Source organism: Python bivittatus, unplaced genomic scaffold (assembly GCF_059951505.1).
Source record: "Python bivittatus isolate LINGU-HERP-01145 unplaced genomic scaffold, Pbiv_v1 ctg000580_np1212, whole genome shotgun sequence".
Taxonomy (NCBI): Eukaryota; Metazoa; Chordata; class Lepidosauria; order Squamata; family Pythonidae; genus Python; species Python bivittatus.
The window spans coordinates 9310711-9335452 of NW_028277087.1; the positions used below are offsets into that span (position 1 = coordinate 9310711).

Genomic DNA, 24742 nt, shown 5'->3' on the forward strand with positions numbered 1-24742 from the left:
ATTTAATATCCTCTAAAGCTTTCTATTATAATGCATTTCCTAATTTTGGTAATTACACACACACACTCATTGTGTAACACTATTTATTTGCTAGCAAATTTATCTTGTGGCATTTATTTTCCAACAAAACCAAAATCCCAAGCACCACAAACACTGATCAGGATTAGACTATTGTAATGTATCTCATACTTTGAATTTGTCCATTAAGTTTCTCAGTAAAAAAGCACACCCCAAAGCAAGACAAAACTAAAAGGGGCCAATTATTAAAATTTAACTTTACTTTGTTCAGACTAGAATGTGAAATGAGGCTCGGTCTCAGGGAGGTTGAAAGATTTATACCAGGAAGTAGCAGTAAATGCAATGGAATTGTTTTCCTTCCTAGCCCTTCTTTTCTACAAACGTCTAGTTTTTTTCCCCTTTTGTTGTGCCAGGCAACCAGACGCTGTTTTCCCATCACACCTAGACCGCCTCCCCTTCTGAGCAGACCTGTGTCAGGTTCTGTACATATTCAGAAGCTAAGAAATGTGTGGGCAAAATTGCATGGCATGAATACCCAGAGGGAGCTGCCACTTCATAAACCAGGTTAGAGTATAAGAAAAAAGGTGGGGAGACTGGGGTCTGAGGAGCACATACATTTCATCACTGAAAGGGCCATAATATGGTTTCCCAGAGCTGTATTTTCTATAGAGGTTTCCTTCTTGCCTAGTTCAAATAATCTTATTGGCGTTTTTGTTTCCATGTTCCAGAGGAGGACCTATGTGTTAAGACTACAGACCAAATTTGCCACCAGTTATATAGAACGCATACCAACCAGTTCAAGAGAAACATGGGAGAAAAAAGGTTGCATAAAATGGGAGGCAGCTGGAGGCACATTAGAAGGAAAGGGAGTTAAGCCAAAACAAAAACAGCACAATAATACAGGTAGGAAAAAAACAGAAGCAAAGAATACAGAAGACATTTATTGAAAGCCAAAATAAAAAGTAGTACAGATAGGCCATCGGCTGCTTTCTACAATCCAAACAAGCAAATAGCTAAACACTACAGAAAAAGGTACTACGTTTTGTTATAAAATACTTTTAATTTCAATTTTTTTTGCATTACATTTTTAAGCCAGGCAATCAAATTTTTGTGTATGGTAGCCCTCCCATCCCAACCCCAATACTGAACCTTTAATAGTTGGTTATCAAAATATACAATACATTTGTTTTGCTGTAAAAACTCGAGTTCTGCCATCCCCTCATGTCTTACAACAGGTATAAAAAATTATAAATATTTACACCTTTTTTCTCATTACTCACATTTACATGCAAAAAACACAGGATCAGAAAAAAATATGAAGCCCCTCTTCCCAATTAACTGCAATAAGGTCTGTGTGCATCTTGGAAAAACACACCCAAACACACAAAGAGAAATCTTAATGTCTCGCTGACTGATTCAAGTTATCAAAGAGGTCAGCAAGGAGAGGCTGATGGAACACTTAAAAAGTTAAACTTTAGACCACTCTAACCAAGGTTCTGCTAGGATCTAGTGTTATAGTTGAGTGCCACTGGTGGCTGAATCATTCGGAAAGCCTAAATCCCAAAGGACCTTTAGGACTTGTCCCTTTAAATTTAATATTTTTCTAGTGAATGTAAGGTATCGGCTGTGAGCTTGCAGCCACTGGGAAATTCTTTTCTGCCACCCCAACTTTCTAATGCCCCTTGCCCTTGGTTCTGGGCATTAGAACAGAGCTAGGTACATATGGAGGACTCCATTCCTCCACGGTCTACAGGAGTCTCTAAATCCTCCCTGAATGGCAGCTGCTGATCTTGCTTGCTACCTCAGTACTACAGAGTACATAAGGGAAGTATAGGCTTTTACTGCCCATTCCCACCAACTCATTAGAAACTGCCGCTTAATTGCGGCATGTTGGCTAATAACACATTCATTTGCAGAGCAACAAGCTTTTTAAACAGACATAATTTTCTCCAACAGTACTGCACAAAGACATTTTAGTGGCAAACTACTTGCTCTGGGCCAGCCATGGGCTATTTCTACCTGTAACTGCAGAGGTCTGGAATGGAGTCGCACCAGCCCGCCCTGTGCAAGTGATTAGATCCCCCCGCCGAAGTTCTACTATGCTACCATGTACACCATCTGATTGTGTGAAACAATATTTGTGATGACAAACTATAATAGTCAGGGGAATTGTTTAGCAGACACTGTTACTTTAATTTTTTGAGATGGTACTGTTTGGCCAAAAGAGGACAATTGTTAAAAAGCTCAAATTTGTGTTATGCTGGCAATCCAAGCAGAACCCCACTCAAAACAACACACATTCCTCCAGCATAGATTGGTTCCCCATAATATTGGGGAGGATTAAAAAAAAAAATTAAGACTTTTCCAAAAGCAATGACAAAAGCACATCAACAGCTCCTGTGAAACAGCAGGGAACACAGTGACTTGAGAGACAACACCACATACATTGAAAAAATAACTTTGGTCCACAATTTGAGTAAGTAACCCTGATATTAAGTATAAGATTCTGGTTATCTTTAAAAATCTTACATGAGTTGGAGCGCAATGTAAGGCAACACTGGAATACAAAGAAGGTAGATCAGCATGGAAAAGTTGGAGGCCATTAAGAATGGCATTTTAGGTGCTACTCAGAAAAAGATGTTAGTTTATATTCTTTAAATAAGCATGGTTATTAAACTAAAATGACCCTTTAAATGTGGATCTCTTTTTTTGAAACAAGTGACGGTTGCTACTTTAAATATTTTTCAAAGTATAACATTAATTTTCAGCCATGAAATCACCTTGATAAACTAAATTCCTGCACTAGTTTTCCAGCTTACAAACAAAAATATAAGAGTACAGGATACAAGGGTAATAGAAGAGCAAGTCAGATATATTCATACCATCTTATCTATAAAAGAAAATATACTATTGCCTTTTTATATATGAATTGATTAGAATATTTGGTCAACTGGAAATATTGCTAGGCAAAGACAGACTGTACGTAAAAAAAGTATAATAAAAGGGATTAAAACAAGAAGTTGAAGCTACTACTACTATGAGAGGTCTTGCTGTAAGGGGTGAATCCAGGAGTGGAGTATAAAGGCATCTTAAACAACCCTTTAAGTACAAGCCCAAAATAGATAATCTGAAGCTCAAGTTCATGAAATTTGATACTCCCATACAGATCTATTCTTGGGTTTCAATTCCCAAAGTCTGGGACTACTTCTATCAAGCAGAACCCAATGAAACTTATTGCAGACAATGAAATGTTGATGGCCAGGATTAGGAATCTTCCCTCTTCCTCCATCCCCCATCAATCTGAACTTCAATATACTATTAGCAAAGGAATTATTATCAACATCCACTTGGTGAGAAACGTTGTGGGCATGGAAATTAATATGACAATCTGCAAGTTAAGACATTTTGGGCAAAAATGTCTAGATTGCTTATCTGAGAAAGTAAGTTATCATTCTATCTTGCCTCCTCCTCTGTGCAAGACAGTAACCATCACCTTTTCCCAGTATCTACTGTTCCTTCCACCTTAGGTAAAAAAAAATGTCTAAGGCACCAGAGGATAATCAATGAAAGGCTGAGGGAAAAGGCAATGATTCTGCTTCCTGTCCCTCTACTTCCCAAGGCATCTGTGTTTGGGGAATTATAAAAAAAGATGCTAAAGCTGACCGCACAGTTTGGGGGTCAATTCCAGAGCTCATGGATAAAGGCATCACTGTGAAGTTGATAAGCTGTTTGGGGAGGGGAGGGACTGTTTTTGTTTAAGTGCGGGAGAAAAGATAAAAGAGACTCCCAGAGAGGCTTCCAACAAAGAATGTAAACGTTTAAGCTTGTGATTTTTTTTCCTGGTCAAAGATTGTTATCTTATTCTCTGCAAGAAAGATTATAGCAATGTGAATTAAGATTTAATTATTTTTTTAAAAAAAACAGTAAACTGTTTTCTTCCTTAAAAAAATAAAATCTGTTGTCTTTTAAGGTCACTTCAGTTGCATTCTCTCTCTCTCTCTTATAAAGTGGCTTCTTTTTGTTTCTGGAATGATGGAAGTTGTCCCACCCCATGCTGGTGGTCCAGCCATTGAAAAAAAAATGCAAGGCCGAGCCTGTTAAGAAGAGTGGTGGTTTGTTTTTCAGTCAGGTCCATCTTGCTGCATGCTTTTCCAAAGCACTTAAATTGTGGATTTTGAAAAGGACACACGCAAGTGGTGGTTCTCACCAAGGTCATGGTTATGGAGGTCAATGAGTGACTGAATGGCTTCTTCCACGGATCCCATCTGGATGAGAGCCATCTTGCGGTCTCTCCTGCCAAAAACAACAACTTTGGTCAGAGAGAAAGAGGAACAAGCAAACACGTCCTGGGCAATATTAAGTTCACATCAGACACTAGAATCTAGCATCGGCCAGCTATCAGGGATAGAATCCTTTATATTCTGATGTGAGGCGATTTCATGGGGAATCTTTTATGAAAAAATAAGCCTAGTGCCGATTCTCAAAGGCTTTAAACTAGAAAAATGCTAAAAGCCAGATACAAAACCCAACAGCTATGCTAATTTATATAGAACCAGCCATTCTTAATTGTCTGACCCAATTATCCCCTTTCCCAGTCTCAAATATCATTACCCCCACAAAAGAGAGGGGAGGGGGGGAGGGGGAGGGAGAGAGACTGTTGTTTTGCGAAGCATCTTGGCAGCGACAGTCCCAAACTGGATCCTCAACTCACAAACAAGCAATTACTTGCAGGATATAGCCAAATTACCCCCAGTTTAAGAACCACTGTCTATACTGCCTATAGAAGGTAGACCTTCCTACGCAGCAAAGAGAAACCTTCAGAGGAACAGGGATTCCACAGGAATGAAGAAGAAAAGCATTCTTCAAGGAAACTATGGACTGTCCTCCTCCCTCCTCTAGTGAAACTAAGACACTTACTGGAAGAATTTGAAGCCTTTCACCATCCCACCGTTACTTGAGAAGAGTAGCTTGAGGTCATCTTCTATTATTGAAGGCCTGGAGGAGGAGGAAGAATGGCACATGTTGAACAACAGAGACCTAGATTTCAGAAGATTTTTTAAAATGTGGAATCCTTGCTTCATTTCTGCATGAAATATCAACAAATATCACTCCAACATCATTTACTTGTTACCGCAATTTTATAACCAGACACATCAGCCATTAGCAGTCGATTTTATGCATTAATTATGTAATTTATATTCTGCTCCAATTCAACAGATTCTGGCTGGCTTGCATAAAATCTTAATGTTCTAAAAGCAATAAAACAAAGTAATTAAAACTGAAACCAAAGCAACTCCCTCCAAACCACTGTAACCCCAAAATGCTGTATGAAAAGCAAACATGGTTTTCACTGCCTTCTGGAACTTTAAAAAAAAGGGGGGGGTCATCAGAAAGCAAGCTGTTCCAAAGACACAAGACTGCAACAAAAAAAGGACTCCCACCCCCTGAAAATCACAAAAGGAGGGAATCTGAAGCATCTCCTCCTTGGCTGATGCAACATCTATTTGGAGCAGACAGCCCTACAGGCAGTACAGATCCAAGCCAGATACAGCTTTATAAGTGAAAACCAGCACTTTGAAATACAGTGGGAACAGTGCAGGGCCGCAATAGCTCTTCCTCATCACCAAATGACCACTGCATTCTGCACCAACTGAAGTTTCCAAGTAGTCTTCAAATATAGTCTCCAGTAGGGGACATTAAATAAATAAATAATCCAGATGAAGGGGTGAATAACTGTTATTAATACTTCCTTCTACAAAAAGGTTATTACTGATGCACCTGTCAAAGGCAGGTGTAACCACGTGCTGACCAAGCAGAAGCCATGAATCTTGGAGAAGCCTCAATTTTCACACCTGTTCCTTAAAGGAGAGTGAGACCATATCCTGAGCTAGTATAGTGGCCAAAAAGAGGCTACATGGTTCTGAACAAATACTAATAATTTTTGTTCCATCATATCCAGTTCCAGTCTCCAGACACTGAGAATATCCACTGAATTTCCTGCTAAGCTCAGGGTGAAGATTTGAACAGGAAGAATGACCATCCCCAACAGTTTCATACAGAAATAGCATGGGAGACAAAGAAAAGACTTCCAGCACCTCATGAAGGAGTAGCCAAGTGTGCAATCATTGATCTTCATCACTACTGACTGGAGTGGCTTGCTCAGGAAGAAGTAGAACTACTGTAAAATAGTGCACCAGCCCCCACAACCCTTGCAGGCAGGCCAGAAAGCTATCACAGTTGATGTTATCAAACATTATTGAAATTATCTAAAAGGACCAGAAAAGTACACTCCATCCAGATCTCAGTAGAAGTTATCCACTACTGTGACGAATGCAGTTTCAGTCCCTTTACATATATGAAACCCAACTGAAAGGGACCAAGATAATCCCCTTCTTCTAGGATTCTCTGCAACTGTAATCCAATCAACTTTCTCTGAAATCTATCCTAAAAAGGGAAAAACTGGGCATAGGTTGTCCAACCCTGTCATGAGAGGTGATTTCTTCAGGAAGGAATACACTACTGCTTCCTTCAAAGTGGAAAGTACTGCTCCCTTCCTCAAAGCAGCATTAACTACTTCTTGAATCCAACCACATACACACAGACCTAGTTATCCCAAAAAACAGGTAAGATAAAGTTTTACCCAGCAAGTCTTAGAACTCATGTTGCAACGAATCTCATCTCTCAGACTCCACAAGATCAAACAAACCCCCAAACAACTTTGCAAGCTGTTGCCCAATCACACCATTTGATCCGGCTAATGCAGAATCTAAACCTGTGTGAATATGAGCAACCGCAGCCTGATAGATTGTCTTTCCCCAATAGCACATGGGGTATAAGCCACTCCAGTCAGTAGTGATGAAGATCAATGATTGCACACTTGGCTACTCCTTCATGAGGTGCTGGAAGTCTTTTCTTTGTCTCCCATGCTACCAAACAACCTTGTTCCATTGCAAAAGAGATGAAGTACTGATGTTTCACCAGCCTTATTGTAACAGCATGCAACCAAACCTAGGCTCAGTAATACTCACTTCTTATCTCCTGCCTCTGGTCAACTACCATCTCCCAGGGTGCCTTGGTAAACCAAGGGGCCCCCAGGACTTATGGAGAAAGGGACTGCTTGGGGGCAATTATGTACAATACACTTGTCTCCTCTGAATTCTAGACATCAACAAGATTTGTGGCAGAACTGTCCAACTGGAAAAATCCCACAAACACCTACTGAAAATCAGTTGGATCCATGAAGTGTCAAGAACAGACACCTAATTAAGTTTCCCACTCTAATAAAGGCTGATGTTGACAAGCTGCATATTAACAAGGCAGTGACCAACTGACTGTGACAAAGGACTAAATAACAGTATCCTCCAACTTCAGGTCACATGCCAACTATTTCAAGGCAAATCCAGAGTATGGTCATCTGAATGCGTTGAGCCAGTTTCAAGCACCACAAGCTTGCAGGTGCCATGGAGGCCATGAATTTCTGAGTCACTCCTGAACTTAAAAGTCACATTGCATTTCAAGTGCATGACAAGCCCGCATGATGCATAAGGATACCCTAAGCAAAGAGGCAGGGCTACCTAAATATGCTCAAAATTAAGGATAGGAACCTGTTTTAATTAAGGAATCTCATTTCTCCCAATAATCTGCGCGAAGGCCACATACCAGCACTGGGCAAAGCTAGACTATGAATGAAGTAGGGCTGCCCCTTTCTTCTCCCCTTGTTTCCAAAGCCACCATCTTCCCCCCAACCAGCAAACTACCATAAAAAGATTAGATCGTTCTTGCTAGGGGACTGAACTGATTACTTGTACACTGCATCTGGAATTGTTACTCTTTCTCCAAATACAGGATCTCAGAGATCTGAGCTTGTTAGCCACCCACTGTTTGGCACAAAATCTCATCTGAGACTCAATATGTCTGAGGTCAATGGGAGAGTAGATAAGGAAGCAGGTGAATAAACTGAAATCACAGGAGGGTTTTCTTTGTTAATACAAATTCATGTATCAAGTTTATACACTTGAAGCCCTAAGAAAAAAGCACTGTATGACAGTTATGACATAATTGTGGGCACTGCCGGTCTGACCAAAATAGCTGCTCTAAGACCTGAAAACAAACAAGCAACAAGCAAGTAGCCAAAATACTGTTACCTTAGTATTGCTCTCCCTGCACATAAGTAGACTACTTACGGAATATTGGAGAGGTGAAGAGTGGCAGAAGGGGGAAAGATGTTTTGGAAGTTCTTGGAGCCCGGCTTCTTAAAGCGATGAAGAGGGGAGTTGCCATAATCCTTGGTCAGCCCTTGGTCTTCCTGTCCCTCGCGGGGTAACTGCACTGTCTGGTGTTTTGACAGAGTGATGCGGATGGGTTTCCCATGCAGCTTCTGACCGTTGAGATGGCTCATGGCTGCCAGAAGTTAAGAGAAGGGAGAAAAACCTATGCTAGAGCTTCCAGAGCATATTCAACAGACTTGTACAAATCTCTCCACCACAAGGTACAAATGTTCCAGCTTCAAGACTGCAATGCACTTAGTTTGTCAAGAGATGAGCTGCTAGACTATCGTAAAGCTGTGCCGGTTTAGACCTCGCTGCACCAGATCTTGGTTCAAACAATGCCTTTTCTGAAACTAGCCAAAATGCAAGTAAGCAGGGTCCCTTAGCCTTGGTACTCTCATGGGACAGCCAAAGGGCTGCTGAGTCATATGGACAAAACCTGAGGAATGGCTTTAATGAGGAAGGTAGTCTGTCCACCATAAATGCCCCTTAAGGAATGAAATTAGAAAAGAAACAGCAATAGGGAATGCCATCTTCACTCTTTGCTGCTTTCACCAGATGAATTGGGGGCCTTCTGTCCCCTCACACCAAGACAACAGAATAAACTGCATTTAAGGAAGTTAAAGTTACTTTTCGGTGGCCTGCTAACTGATTTGGATTCTGATCACTCACCAACAGAAAATCTAACTGCTCCTATTGTACCTAAAATTTGCTTAATTTTTCTCTTCACCAATCTCTTTCCTGATATTTAGGCAGTAACCTTAAGAATGGTTAAGCCATCCTGACAGTCTACGCTAGTTGAAAAATGGAATACAAAATGTTTTAGGTAATGAAAAAAAATCTAAGAAAAAAATTATCTCAAGGATAAGAAATAAGGTTCATTGTTAAATTCAGAGCTAAGTCTATCTGGCTTGCCATCAAGACAAGAGAACAAACTGGTGTGGATGGAACATACCCTAGATTATACACTGCTCAGGGCTAAAAGGATGACATTTAGCATATGTCATTATTTGCAGCATTAACCTGATTCTTGGGGTAGAATAATCAATATAATGATATTCCTAGCCTAAAAACTTTGTTTGGAAGAATGCAGAGAATCTCTTCATACATTTTCATCACTCAACTCAAAAATGTGGGTTTGAGAAAGTCTGTTAACAAAACTAATTTCTGATCAGGACAGGTAACAGCTTTCATAATGCTTTGCAATCCATAACAAGGAAAAATGCATATCAACAGTTGAATGAAACTTGCAAATTAAACAAAAATGTTCACATCAATACAATGTTATAACTATTTATTGCCACAAAGTTCAATCATATAAAAGACACAAAGTAATCCTGGGAAGCTTCCCTTTTGAAACTTGTAAGACTGTTGCCAGTCAGATGACATCAATACAGTGATTTAATAGAAAGTAGTTTCCTGTGTACTTCCTATCTGGGATGTTATCAGTGATGTTTAAGAAGATACAGATATGTCGGTCCAAAGCAAGAAAGACACCTCAGATCCAGCACAGTCAAAGCCCTGCTGCCACTTGGAACACATGGCTGCTTTGTAAAACAAAGGGAAGGCCTGGTTTTTCACAGATGCAGCTGACAAACATGGTGGGGGTGGGGATGCAAGAACCAAAGCGCTTTCCCACTTTGGTCCGGAATATCTGTACCTCCTTAAACATGCATGTTGCACACTTCTATTTCAGACCTCAAAAAGCACATTTATTTATATATCAAATTTACATGGCTGCATGTGCACACTAAAACACGGACTCCAGAATTTTTCAATAAACTTAAAAAAATCACTAACCAAGTGGATACTGTATTAAAGAAAAATATGCATAGAAGTGTATCCTCTCTAGGAAAAGTATGAACAAAACAGCATTTTACTTCTGAAATTGCCTGCAGAAAGCATACTGATTAAGGAAAAACCAAAATGCTTAGCTGGAGAAGCATACAGACTTTTACTTATTATGATAATCTGTGCTGCATTCCATAAAATGAGAATATCAGCAAAGCCAATTGATGTACATCACTCGCCACAAAAATTTTAAAAATAAAAGTGTATTTACCCAGTTGAGCTTGATTGCCATCTGCCATTTGAACCAAGGCATTCTCCTTTTTATTGAACAAAATCTTCACTCTCTGTACATCACCATATACCCCTTGGGGAAGCCAGCAAAGAAAAAAGCAGGTATTCAGAAAGAAACTTTATTTTTCCCAAAGTCATCCAAGACCCATTCAAACCCCAGACTGCTTTCACTCCACTTAAAAGTTGCTTTATTCTGCTGAGGATAAATCTGATCAGCAACAGAACATTGAAACAATTCTTTGGAGCATTTATAAGCATACTGGGGAACACCCAATGAAATGCCAACTGCCGCCAGCAGAGCTGAGATGAACCATTTCACATGCTATCTGTTTCTGATCTACCCAACAGACATGCAAAGCGATCAAAACCATGCACAACAGATAAAATGAAACTAACTAAAATAGCAAGTTTCATAACTGAAGCATTCAAACAACGGCAAACCCTCCCTCAACCACACTTGTCTTCCCCAAAGTAAAATCTCAAAATGAAAAAGGTAATAAAAAAAGTGTGAATGATAACATACCGAAAAGAATAAAGAGGCATTGGGGTGTAACTCTCTTTAGAGAACAGCAGAGCAAGGCAGCGGAGGGACAGGGAAGAGGTAAGGAATCGGAGGGGAGAGTGAAGGTTGCGCAAATCGTCGACAACGAAGGAAAGGTAGAGTCCCCGCAGGAAATGGCGAAATTGGTTGATGGATGATGAAGTTTTCAAGATGGTTAATATTGAAGGGCAAGTTGGTTTCCGAAGAGCAGGAAGGTTTGTTTGGTTTTTTTTGTTTTGAGGGGGGTATTTTTATATATATGTATATATATTTGTTTCAAGCAACAACAGGAAGCAGAAGTACCGTGCAGTCAGTTGGCAAAGAAATTCCGGATCAGGGAGAAGGGGAGGAAAAAAAATATTGAGGGATGGGGTGGAGAGAAAAGAAAAAAAGTAGCAAAAAACATAGGTCAGTAAATACATAAAAGAAATATGTCGTGTTCCATCAGTAAAGATTTATAGATTTCTAAAACATACAACACTTTTAACAGAAAAAAACTAGTTAATAGTTTTTTTTAACCTAGTGGAACACAACAATAAAAGAAGAGCACTTTACTTAAGTAAGATATATCTAAGAAGGAGAGGCAGTATTGCAACAGAGTGACTAAAGGGCATGATGGCAAGATTCACATCCTGACCATGACTGTGTCAAGAAACTGAGGCAGAGGTCCATTTAAAGCTCCAAAGAAAAACCTGTCAAAAGCTTTTTACTTAATTATACCTTTAAACAACTGTGAAGACATTTTCCAGCAAAACCCTGAATAGGTGAAAAGATTCCCATCAGGGCCAAAGTTCTAAAGCTGCGTTCCATGTGCTCTCTCCAAAATCTAATCCTCTGGAGGGAACTGACTATTGTGAAAAATGTAAGGCACTATGGGCTCATAATAGCTCTACAGCCTATTCTTAAGATAGTTACCATCCGCTGAAAGCCAAGACAATCTGGAGTTAAATTCAAACTAAACTGGTGTCAAATTTAAACCAAATTTAAGAAAGTCCAGCTTTAATCTGGGTGAGGGCTGGATCCTTTTTTTCCTCACCAGCTAATTAGGGGCCAAGCTCTAGCTATGACAACATTGCTGCTGGACTAAATCTGGCCCAATTTCTCCTTGCATGTCGAGATTCTCCTGCCTGAGAAATAGTGCCTCAAGGACAGACACCCTAATGGATGTCACAAAGGACCCTTGAGTGGCCTTTTCAAAACACACTGCAAATGAGATGCAGCCTTGATTCCCTAAGTGTCCATTTGCCAATTGACAGGTGCACTTTGGTACCACTCTAGCTTGAGACTGCAGGCAAAACTTACCAGTCAAAAGTAATCAATACAAAAACTAACAAGGCTGTGAGAATCCATACTAATCTACGTCTCAGCCCCAACTGTTTACCAGTCCCCTATCTCTTATACAGCTTTCAGTGCTGGGGAAGGGGGAAGGAGGAGAAAGAGAGGAGTCCCTCTGGAGAATACTGCCTCTTCAACTGTATGCACAGATTAAGTTTCTATAACACTGATTATACAAGCAATGAAAAATAAAAAGTTGAAGTCGTTAGTTCAGCTTCACTACAGATATCATAGTTTCTAGCCCAAAAGAGAAGCTGGATGAATGAGTAAAATAAACACATAAAGAGGCATGAAATCAGTTGCTCAGCAATACTCACTTAGGCACCATCTACAGGGTAAAAACAGCCTCAGAATTTTGGTTGCGACATTTCTCAGTCAAAGATATACTAACTGAAAAATGTTATGGATTTATATCTTTCATGCAAATTTGAGATCAGAAGTGCTAAATTTAAGAGGCAAAAAGAGATCCAACCGATTTCATATTAATTTGTATTTTCTGTAGACTCATTTAGTATTCTGCTCTTCAGAATGCAGCTCCATGGACATTTATCTCCCCTTCATTTTCAGAAGTACCTACTTCAACTACCCTTTTCCAATTTTAAAGATTTTATCTCTATTAGTTTTTTGATCTCTCTACAAAAGGTATTTAATGAAAGACTACATAGATCTGATTGCCTAGGAAAATATAAGATAGAATATGCTTCCACTCTGTCCAATATGACCTAAATCCATAATAATTTATTTCATTAGGAATAAGAAAGAAGGAATAATTTCCTTCTATTATGTTACTGAATATGAAAAAGGATTGAACAATGAATATAGGGTGCCTGATACTGAAGTTGTACACTCTCTGCTTAACTCCATTAACTGCTCACTTCAGGAAAACATGTAGCTATTAATCAGGTGCTTGAATGCTTAACTTTTATTTATTTATTAAATTTCTATAGCTGCCCACCAAGTGACTCTTATTTATAAGGAGAATCAAAAAGTGGTCAGGGAGAATTGAGACATTTTATACTGCATCCTTCCTCTACTATTACAATTATCCAAGTCTCCTCTAGGATCTCAAGATAGGAGATCTGCTCTATAACTGATCACCCATGCCTATATTTTCCTAGTGAAAAGGAGAGAAGTTCTGCTGTCAGAATCCTAGTAATTCATAGGATTCCAAAGTGCACTGGAATGAGCTGAGTATTGCTGGCAAAACCTCATGTCCTGAAAAGAACAGTTATAGTGGATAGGAAAAAATAGCAAAATGGATTACAACTGGTTAATTTCCTATTAATTTTCAAATTGATAATGATTCTTTCATCCATGCCTCTGCAGTAGAGCTTCTTACATAAGTAATGTAAGCAGAAATTTAACTTTTAGGCATAGTTTTAAGCACCAGGGTTCAAGCAATATAAACAGCTCATTGCAGAGTCAAAACTAAATGTAATTTATACTTCTTCAGTAACCCACTTCAAAGACTAAGTGGATCTATTGAATTACAGTCTTTGTGCAAAAGATTGTTTAACATGCCTTCAAAGTCTATTTTAAGGCAGCCAAATGTTTCAATCAAAAAGGGGAGGAAGTTAAATGGAACTGAAAATGTAAAATTATTTAAGAAGTTAAAGAACAGAAACAAGGTACACAACTTTAAAGAATTTTGATAAAGGAAAATGTATCAATGCACGTCAAAGAAAATACATACTTGGCAAAAGATAAAATGAAGCTAAGCTGGCAGGGGAGGCAAGGATCAAGGCACCCAGGAGAGGACAGAATGAACACTGTCACTCCAACTGCAGGGTTTGAAAGTTACAACATGCCAAGGGGAGGACTACAGGATGTTTGCTGTGGTGAGGAAGACCCAAGTAGAGACAAAACCAATGGAGCAAAAGTAAGGCAGAAAATTTCACAATGAAATAGTCTTAGAATTTAGCTTTGGGGAGTGAGAGCAGGCCAGCAAACACTTTGGCTTGCATCAGGGAAGGAACAACAATTTTAAGCCTTCCACCCACAGCCCATCAAATATCCAAACGCAGATGACAGTGTGCCCTACAGCTATTCTGGACTACTAGGACATAATTTGCCATGTTAGTTGGGGGCTAGGTATTGTAGTCCACACACACCTGAAAGATACTAGACCACCCATCCCTTATTTGCTTTTGAATGAGCTGCTGGACTTTCATTTTAGAACTCCATTTCAGAGAGAAAAAAGATTCAGCATTGAAGCTTCAGCATAAGATTTTTTTGGGGAAAAGTGGTTCAGAGAGAAGCAAGATCAGAAAATAATTGGAAGGAAGCAAAAAATGAGATAAATTGGATAGAAAAGATTACAACAAGGCTTCCACTAACCTCTGGGTTCAAATTGCTAACCAGCAGAACGGAGTTCCCTGCCCCGGTAAGGCCAGGAATAGCAATCCGTCCTGCGGCAGCTGCGGCTGCTGCGGCTGATGGGATAGCCAAAGGAGCAAGTGCTCCATGTACATTTGGAACTGAGAGGCCTGAAAAAATTAAAGAGTATTAACCAGTAGAGAAGTCCACAGCGCACTCCCTGCTATGACTTGCAGTGGAAATAAGCACCTTTGACCAACATGTTTCTTAAAGGAAGTGCTTTAGTGTACACATTCTCTCATTCAAGGACCCAGAAACCAGATACGCTTGAACATTAATGGGCTGAAGCATCTCCGGTTCTGGCGTTGCTCAGGACTCTGCTCTCAGCTTCCGACAGACAGAATAGGCTTGTGGGGATGCATTTGGCTCTCCTTGGGTGTTGTGCAAATCAGACATCTGCTTTTGAACAAGTTCTGCAAAATTTTACAGGCTTATTTAAGCAAATTCACGGGGGGGGGGAAGCAGGAAGGGAGATGACACACAAAGCAGTGCATTTGTACGTTTTTTTCACCAAGGCATGCTGGAAGTGCCTCATTCTTTTATCATGCAGATACTAAACCATAACTATGTACATTCCAGTCATTTACAAATGATGTCATCCCAGGACAAGCATCTAAACACAAGCTTATTATATTGTATCCAAAGCACACACTTCTGAAGGGCACATAAAAGACATTTACCTCCTTTATGCCCCAGAAAAGGGGTTACTGTGCGGGAATATGAATAGTTCTGCCTTATTTCTTGTACATAGGAGACCCAAAAGGAGGGAGAGGAAAGAGTAGAGCTATGTACGTCTTTCAAGGATTATCAGTGTCTAAGTGTTTCAAAATATTCCCATCCAACAAGATTTAATAAAGAATTCCACTGAAAGTTATTAACAGAAATTTTGCACTTCAGACATTAGAAGTATTAGAATTCCTACATAAAGTACCAAATCCCAAGTTCTAAGGCTTTTCAGCCTCCCCCTCCCTATCAACTATAAAGTCAACATGCCCATCTGCATTATTCAAAGTGAAATACATTTCCTTCAGAAAGAATAAGAGGTTGCCATAGCCTAGCTATCTAGGCAAACTCTTTTAATTGCCTTTATAGTCTTCACTTGATGTCAGGGGAAAAGTCACTTACATAAAAATCATACTCTATAGAATATTTGAGGTGCTTTTAGTAAAAAGAAAAAGAAAAAAGCAGGGAACTCAGTACTATCTTTTTTAATAAAAAAAAATCAACTCATGAGTACTAACAGATTATGAGATCATTGGGGAGAAAAAGAGAGAGGAATTTATATAGCTGGATATTCTAAGGTTTGCAACAGTATGAGAGAGAGAAAGAGAACTACTCCCTCTCCCCAAAAATAGCCCACAAGATCCAAGAATGAAATCCCAAGTAGTACCTGGGAAGAGGAATGGAACAGAACATTTCTGAGAGATTCATGACTCCCCCATAGTTCTGAAGTCAAGTGTAACTTTCCCATGCTAGTTGGCTCAAGATATAGCTCTTCACATACATTTTATATTTGTGCATTAACAGACACTTGGAGTTGGACCTTTAGAAAAAGCTTGTTCTCAACTTTTTTTTCTTTCTTCCTCAGATTTTAGCCACAAAACTGAAATCTGATCTAGTAACCAAAAAATTTATTCACAGATAGTGGGTTTAGAAAGAAATGAGACTTTCCAGAAGGGGCACCCATGGAATTCTACCATTCTCCAGAATGTCAGTATTTTTATTTTATTTATTTGAAACACCAAATATTAAAAGTAATACTGCTGTAACAATGTTGATGAGAAAACAATTTGGTGTCTATATTGTAAACCAACTTGAATTTATCTATCTTACCAGGACAAAACTTTCCAAGCAAATGTTGAAACATAAATGATATTTAATTTTGATTAGGATCCAAGCCACTGCATTTCTAGTTACATTTGAGTATGTGGATTTTGGGCACACTGAAAACCCACTACTGAAACTAAGGGCATGTTAGTACAAGTCCCATGTTGAGAAAGATCCTCACAATATATGTGAACCCCCCGAGCCTATGGTCATAGCTTACTCAATTATCCTCAAGGGTTTTGTTCTTAAATGTTGCAGATTACTATTCCCAATCTGCTGCTAACATTTAGGAGTCCAAAATAAGAGGGAGGAAGGAGGGCATTAGTACAGCAAAAGTGTGAACAGTGTTTAAAGAAACAGTACCTGCAGCTTGAGGAATTGCAAAAGCAGGAGGGAAGCCAGCCCCTGTATAAGGAGAGGCAGAAATGATCCCTGGAGCACCTACAAAACAAAAAAGATTGGTTAGTTCATTAGACATGACAAGCTCCAGTTATCCGTACTAGTGCACACATTTCTAACCAAGGTACTCCACTGAAGAATAACCTATATCACCTTTCACACACACTCCCTTTGCATATGATAATCCCAGTTTTGAAGAGGCATACAAGTCTCACTCCCCTTAACTCACTAAGATCCTCATTTGGATCATTATTTCAAGCTTGTCCCTTCACAGGTAGATATAGGAAACCAAGTTTTATGCAACTGTTATTGCCATCAGGGCAACTGTTTAGGCTTTTCAAATCATTCGTTAAAAAACAGGGTGGTTCCTTTTATGCCTTCTGTAAGATTTACAAGTTTTCTTAGAGCCAAGTAAACTAATTTAAACTGCTTGATTGTCCAAACTGCTCATTGTTTCTTTTTTGGGTTGTACATTCTGGTAACAGTTTGGTATATGACTATAAATTTCTTCAGAGTTATTTATACAATTAGAAATGAGAGAATTTCCATGGGTAATGCCTGGAAAGCTCTATTATAAACAGGTACATTTGACAATAAATTTACTTTGGGAGACAAGAATATAATGGAGAAAAAATTAGAACTCTCCATATTCTTTTTACAGCAGGATAGAATGCTAGAACATATTTTGGCATTTTAAATCTGCAAAGTAAATTTCCATGATAGAGTCCACTCTGCCCAAGTATTTCCAGTAAAAGCTTCAGCACAGTAATTTTACCTTAAATGTGCCAGATGATTTTTTGCTCTTCATAAACAGTTGTCTCACAGGAAATGAAGGAAATTCCCTAAGGTCTTTCCTTTCCTGATCAATAGAGCCTCAGGTGCCTCTAGAACATCACTCATTACAAGGCTCTAGGAGAACTTGATACATCTCTTACATCGGGGACCTTATGTATGTGGAGGAGGAAGGCATATGAAAGATATAACTGTACTGGGAAACTATTTTTGAATGATATAGTTATATTAACTATAAACATTATGTTCCATTTGGTGTTTGTTGTTCTTGGAGATCCAACAATCCAAATGTCAGATTAGCTTCGAAACCTATTAACAAGTGAAAAAAAAAATGCACAGTGCCATCCTCAAATGTCAAGGGTCACAAGCTAGCAGAACATGGAAAGGAAGCTTGCAGCCACAGTAGCACTTTGTGTATGTTGTGCTGCCTGTCCTTACAAACATTGTGTAAATTAGGATGACCTTAATAGTTGGAAGGAAGGTAAAATTAAGTCAACAGTGGGCTGGCTAACTCGCCAGTTAATTTATTGCTAAGGAGAGATCAGAAAGATTCTCCCAGAATTACAGCACATAGTCAAAATTCTCTCACTCAATCCCTTACCAAAAGCAGCTGCCATGGTCTGATCAAGGGAGGGTTGGTTGTCTCCAGAAGGCAGGTCCGGCCGGGTATAGTCTCTGCTCTTATCATTGTTGTATTTTACATTGAGGCTCGTGAGCTTGGAAAAGTCAATGCGGAGGGTGCAGCAAGCATTGTAGATGTTCTGTCCATCAAGGGACTATAAGAAACCAAAGCAGGTGAATCTAAGCCAACCAGGGTACTTCAGGAAAAAAAAAAAAATTCTACACACTCCACAACTATCCAATGTATAAAATTGAGAAAATGGTCTTAAGAGTGTCCATATAATAGTTTGCAAAGACTTGAGGGTTACATTCAGATGAACATGAGGTTAAGCTTTTAAATATCTGAGTGATGTGTTAATGTACATTATTATGATGCAGGACCTAAAAACTAACCTCCTATGTTCTTTAGGAAGAGTACAAAGAAGCAGGCAGTGTCTCAGAGGATGGAAAGCAGTAGAACCCCTTGTTCTGCTTCTCCACTAATGCCTTTCTCTGCTATGCTATGTAGTGTTAGCAAAATTTCCTTCTTCCTAAAGGCACTTATACAGCAAAAAGGAGTAAGTTTAATGTTAAGATATATGTACTATCCCTTCCCTGGTCAAGCTAATTATATGCTTGAGATTTATACAGCTCTTTCCTCATTCCCATCCCAATTAACAACTTAAAACACTATGTCTCAAATACAAACCTAATTCATAAAACTTGCACAATCTGATTTTCTAAAATTCACATCATTCCTTGGAGTCATCCTGCTAATCATCTATTCACACTGGTTTCATTTTGGTTCTGCTGCATAGGCTTGCTTCTTGTAACATATTTCTATTATATTTTGAAGATATTGCAGACTAGAAACAATAACACAAAGAGAACTCACCAATTTGGCATGCTGGGCACTCACAGGATCTGCATATTGCAGGAGTGCCTGAAACTGGTTGTTCTTGGTAAATGTGATTATTTTCAGCACTGTCCCAAATTTGGAGAAAATCTGTGCTCACATAAAACACAATGAAGAAGTCATAAGCAATAGCTTCCAAGCTTTTTCTGCAACAGAAATAGGTTGGGAAATAACACCAACCCTACAGAACAGAATTGCACCACAAAGTTCCACTTCCAGAGGAGGAAGCCAGATGACCCAAACATATAAAGGAGCTACTGACAATTTTTTTCTAAGGAAAAATTTATATTACATAAGACATCTTTGCCCAGTCTCAGTGGACAGATCACATTCCCTGCAAATCCACAAGCCTACTCCATCTTGAATCTAGCAACTCTAGATGGCACTAGAGATACAGTAAAAAGGATTCTTGTAGATATTCTCCTCTCCAACATTTCCTTCATCTTGTCTGCAGAGAACCAATCACTTCTCCCAGTTTTCCCAGAGTAATACCTGCTTGTAAACAGCTACAGAAAGCAGCAAGACCCCCACATGCTTTGCCTTCTGCTAATATTTCATAGGGATTGGAGAAGTTTTTAAGATGTAAGCAATATGGCCACATAGTGCTTTGGATTCAATCTATAAAAGGCACATCGATACTTCAGAAGATGATTTTCTATGTGCTCCATGCAAAAAACACAGCTGCTTCAAGGTACTGCAGACAGGTGCTATGTTTGAGCTCATTTATGTTCAAAAACGTTTCACAGATCAAATTCAAAGTGTTCCACAGCCCTAGTATGTAGCAAGCATGTATCATATTTACTGATGAGGACATACGTACTGTTATTTACATCGACCCATGCCAAAGAATATTGTCAAAAGGACATATGAGAATATTTTCTCATATTTTCCCTAAGACACACACAGTGAATAAAAGCCAATTAAATATGGTGACTAGAACAATGTTCCTCAAAGTGAAGGTGTCTGCAGTGTAATTCCCATTAGTCCTAGTAAGCATGGCAAATAGTAAAAATATTAGAAACTACATTGGCTGGTGTGGGTCTTCCGGGCTGTGTGGCCGTGTTCTGGAAGTTTTGTTTCCTAATGTTTCGCCAGCATCTGTGACCAGCATCTTCAGAGAGCAGGAGACAGACAGGAGCAGTTCTCTCTGTGCCCAGGATGATGTGACCCTTTTGTGGGTATTTAGAGAGATATGAAAGGGGGGGATTGGGGGTGGTTGGTGGGGGGGTTAGGGGGTTGGGTTAACGAGTGGCTGCTTGTTTTGGTGTCAGAAGCAGCCACTCGTTAACCCAACCCCACCTCCACCCCCCAATCCCCCCCCTTCAGATCTCTATAAATACCACAAAAGGGTCACATCCTCCTGGGCACAGAGAGAACTGCTCCTGTCTGTGCTCCTGCTCTCTGAAGATGCTGGTCACAGATGCTGGCGAAACGTTAGGAAACAAAACTTCCAGAACACGGCCACACAGCCTGGAAGACCCACACCAGCCATCGTATTCCGGCCGTGAAAGCCTTTGACAATACATTAGAAACTACAGTCCAAAGCATTTGGTTGGAGAAGGCAAGGTTAGAGCCATCCAGATCTAAAACAAAAACTCAGCTTTTGTACCCCCAAGAATCCAATCTATTCCATAAGGTTATAATAAGAATAAAAATAATGCCGTATAAGCAGCAAAAATGTACGTGCTCCTAATCTAAGGAAACGTCAGGGAGAAAACATTGTCAAGATTAACGAAAGAGAATACCATAGAGATGTGCCACTTACTGCACAAGTTATCACAGCTAGTTCCCTACCACATGCTGGCCAGTGAAAGCTGGAGGCCACATCTCACCTGATGTAGGACATCTAGAGTAACAGGATAGAAGAGATTCTCCACAATGATCCTTAGGACTGGGCTTTGACCAGCCATGGCCATGCCAGCATCCACAGCTGCAGCAGAAGCAGACAGTGCCAGATTCCCAGATTGGACAGAATTTACTGCTTGCAAGGCTGCTTGAGCACGCTATGGAATCAAAAGTTTTAAGGCATCAATAAATCAGGAAATTAAAAAAGGCACATACTCACAATCCTGTAACAGCAAAGATTTTTTTTTCTTTCATGTTCTCTCAAGTAAGACATTAAGCTGCTACTTTATGAAGAAAAAAATCTAGAGGCATATGTTGGGATTCTGCCCTTTATTAAAGGACGATGTGTGTTAAATTATTAATAAGAAGCTGAACTATCTGCTCTGCATGTAAGATAAAGAGAATTTTCAACAAGTACAGATATGCAAAATATAGAAGAAACCAGAAGACAACTACAGGTAGTCCTCACTTAACAATGTTAATTGGGGCCAGAATTTCTGTCTCTAAGCCATGCAGTCATAAAGCGAGACAAGATGTGACTGTATCACTTATCGATGGCAATCCCAGCAGTCCCCGTTGCTGTCATTAAGTGAGGATCACAGGTCATTAAGCGAGGACCTCATGTGACCGGGACTTGCAACTTCCTGCCGACTTCCAACAAGCAAAGTCAATGGGGAAGCTAGCAGGAGGTTGCAAGTCCCAGTCACAACAAGCCTTTCCTTAGGTGGCTCGCAAGCAGGCCAGTGGGCAGATGAGTGCTACAGGTGAAGCTGGGCGGTGGGGTAGGTGATGTGGCATGAGTGTGTGGGGGGGGGTGCTGCAGTGCAGCACAAGTGTGGCCAGGCAAGTGTGTGTGGGCTATGGAGTGAAAGCAGGGTGTGTGTGTGATGCAGGAATGGGCTGCGTTACAGAGTACAAGATCCCTGGGATCTTGTACTCTGTAGTGGGGCTCCTTGGGAGAAAAAGCAATGGGAGCAGGAGTGGCTTGCAACCTTACCTGCTGGCTTCCCCATTGACTTTGCTTACAAACACTGCAACTATTGTTAGTGTGAGCCAGCTGCCAAGAGCCCCAATCATGACCACAGCAGTGCTGCAACAATTGGAACTTCAAGGACAGGTAAGTACCATTTTTTTCAGTGCCATTGTAACAAACGGTCACCGAACAAGTGGCTGTTAATTGAGAATTACCTGTACCTCACCTTATATAAGAACTATCAGATTAACTGCAATACAATGTTTCCATGGTTAATAAATTAAATAGATGTGTAGCATAGATCTATCCCATTAAATCCCATGAAACCTAGGAACACCTGCAGTCATATACATGATAATTAACATAACTATGAAACAGATTCCAATCCAAATTATTGCCTCCAGCAAGATTTTATTAGATAGCCCTAGACAAGCTACTCCCCGCCTGTCACTTCTGTATTTGCAATATAAGAGTAATATTGACCATAACTTCCTGTTGTCAGGAAAATACTATGCAAGTTGTATGCAAGCCTCTTACATCACAGAGTTGTTGAAATAACATCCTGACAGTGGGTTAAAGACATTCTGTGCATGAAACAGCTGATTTTAAGTGGTCTGAACTGAAACATGCAGGTTTTCTGATGTTTTCATCCAGGCACAAATCAAAATGTTGCTGTTCTGGGCAGAAGGGGTGGAGGGAGTCCAAGGACATTAGCAACAGTAGTTGAGAGGAGGCAGGGAGGAAGGGGCTGAGAAGATGAGGGCAGCCAAGCTGGTGAGACATGCTCTCCAGGGAGAGCGACACCTGAGAAGAGAGAAGGAAGGTGCTTAAGGGGCAGATGAGCTGGTGTGATATGTCATACTGGGACATCTGTGACAGCATCAACTGGAAGTGGGGGGGGGCAGGCTAACGGGATATGTCATATTGGAAATATGAGATTGGCAGCTATACAAAATGAATGAATGAATAAATAAATGTGGAAAAAAGAACAAGACAGAGAAAACAATGGGCAACAGCCTTGTCTTATTCAACCCAATTTTTTTTTAAAAAAATACATAATTTTATTTAAAAAATTTAAGAAAGATAAAAACAAATAGAAACTAATAGAGTAAGAAAAAGAAAAAAGGAAAAAAGAAATCAAAGAAAAAGCTAAAAGTGCAAAAGCAAAGAAAAAAAAATACAAAGTAGTAGCTTCCAATCTTTACAGCAATTATAAGTACAGTTATAAATTTACCTCTTGCTCTATGGTTACAACATTATTCTTTTTTCTATAAACTTTTTTCTAATTATCCAAACCATAAATCATAAGTTCATTTTTTCCCATTTCAAGCAAAAAGTCTAAGGGGTTTCCAGTCAGCAATAAACGTAGATATTGTTTTCTCTGATCAAAGAAGTCAATCTGGCCATCTCAACACATTCCATAATCTTCACCAACCATTCCTCCATTGTGGGCAGTACCGAATCTTTCCTTCTTTGCACATATAATATTCTTGCTGCAATTATGTATGAAAATAAAATTCCATTATTCTTTCCATCTGTTCCAGTTTGTCACATCAAACTGGGATTTTTTTCTGCTTTAATCTTTCGGTCAAAAAAAAAAAAATCCTTTTCTCTTATGTAAAATTCTGATAGGAATTTCTTTAAGGACAATTATATCTGTATTATCAATCTTCAGTCTTATATTGAAATGCTGCTGCAGAACTTGATCCCTTGTCTTCTTCATGACAAAATGTACCAAAACATCCCTTGAAACCTTTCTCGTTCTCGCAAATCTTCAATTTATTCTATAAACTTTATCGATTTCCGTCTGTGTCCTCATCTTCCCAATCCAAAAAAATTTGCCCAGACTTTAATACTCTTTTCTCTATCTTCATCAGAAACCTCTCAAAGTTCCTTCTCTCTCAATTCCAGCAGAGCCAGATTATCTAGTTCTCTTTTCAACTGTCTATAACTTCTGTCTTACTTTCCAAAATTTCCACTTTGCGATTAATTTTACAGAGCTTTCCATCTTCTTCTTTCATCTTCTTTCATCTTTACAAGTCACCCATCCATCCTTTTTTCAAAAGCTGTCAATTTAGTATCAAGTGATTCAGCTAACTTAGTGCCGAGCTGCTCAAACATTTTCTGAAGCAAATCTGGTGTGATTCCTCTCTGCAGGTTGCTCTAACGATCCTCTCCTCCCCTCCATTGTTGCCGCTTTTCAAGTAGTTGCCAGTATATTATAATCAAAAAATGAAAGTGTCTCAAACAAGGGAAAAGGAAAGGGCAAGGCTCCCCCCATTTTCCCCCTCTTTTATCTTCTTGTGCCTTTAATACTTTCATGTCTAATGGCATTCCGTAGTTACAGTCAGCATCACAATCCACATCTCCATAGTTACGGCCAACATCACAGTCTGGCTCATATTATACTTATCTTTTGTTTCGTAAAATCCACCAATTGTCTGCACTTTTTAATAATAAACAAAAAACATTCCCATGAAGGTCCAGTTCGTTTGTCTAATTTAATTCCAATTTATTCAAAAGCACTTTCACTAAAAAATAATCTTTTAAAATAGCTATCCCCTTTATCTGTTTTAAACTTTCTTACATCTACTCCTTGTTAAGCTTTTGCCAGAAGGTCTTAAGTTTTTAAAACTTTTTTTTTTGCTTTTTAATCCAGAAAAAATAATAACTCACCAAGTGGAATCTTATCCTGCTGCTCACAAAATCTTTCTTTAGCTGTAAATTAATTAGATCCAAAAGTGATTAACAAATGAGGTTCGGCTGAACTT

General features: G+C 39.3%; 1 protein-coding gene across 3 annotated transcripts in view; it reads right to left on the reverse strand.

Annotated features, from left to right (window-relative positions):
- Positions 1–946: 946 nt before the first annotated feature.
- The window catches only part of PTBP1 (polypyrimidine tract binding protein 1), a 42995-nt gene continuing 19199 nt past the window's right edge, over positions 947–24742 (reverse strand). For 2 of the 3 annotated variants that reach the window (XM_088149540.1, XM_088149541.1), the window contains 11 exons: positions 24648–24689; positions 20986–21156; positions 19133–19243; positions 18239–18413; positions 16810–16887; positions 14581–14729; positions 10891–10924; positions 10348–10440; positions 8202–8418; positions 4936–5013; positions 947–4311 (listed from right to left, as the gene is read on the reverse strand). In XM_088149540.1, the coding sequence (XP_088005666.1) occupies positions 4179–4311; positions 4936–5013; positions 8202–8418; positions 10348–10440; positions 10891–10924; positions 14581–14729; positions 16810–16887; positions 18239–18413; positions 19133–19243; positions 20986–21156; positions 24648–24689 (1281 nt within the window). In that variant the 3' untranslated portion in view covers positions 947–4178. The remainder of the gene's footprint in view (positions 4312–4935; positions 5014–8201; positions 8419–10347; positions 10441–10890; positions 10925–14580; positions 14730–16809; positions 16888–18238; positions 18414–19132; positions 19244–20985; positions 21157–24647; positions 24690–24742) is intronic. The other variant, XM_088149542.1, reaches the window with a different exon arrangement.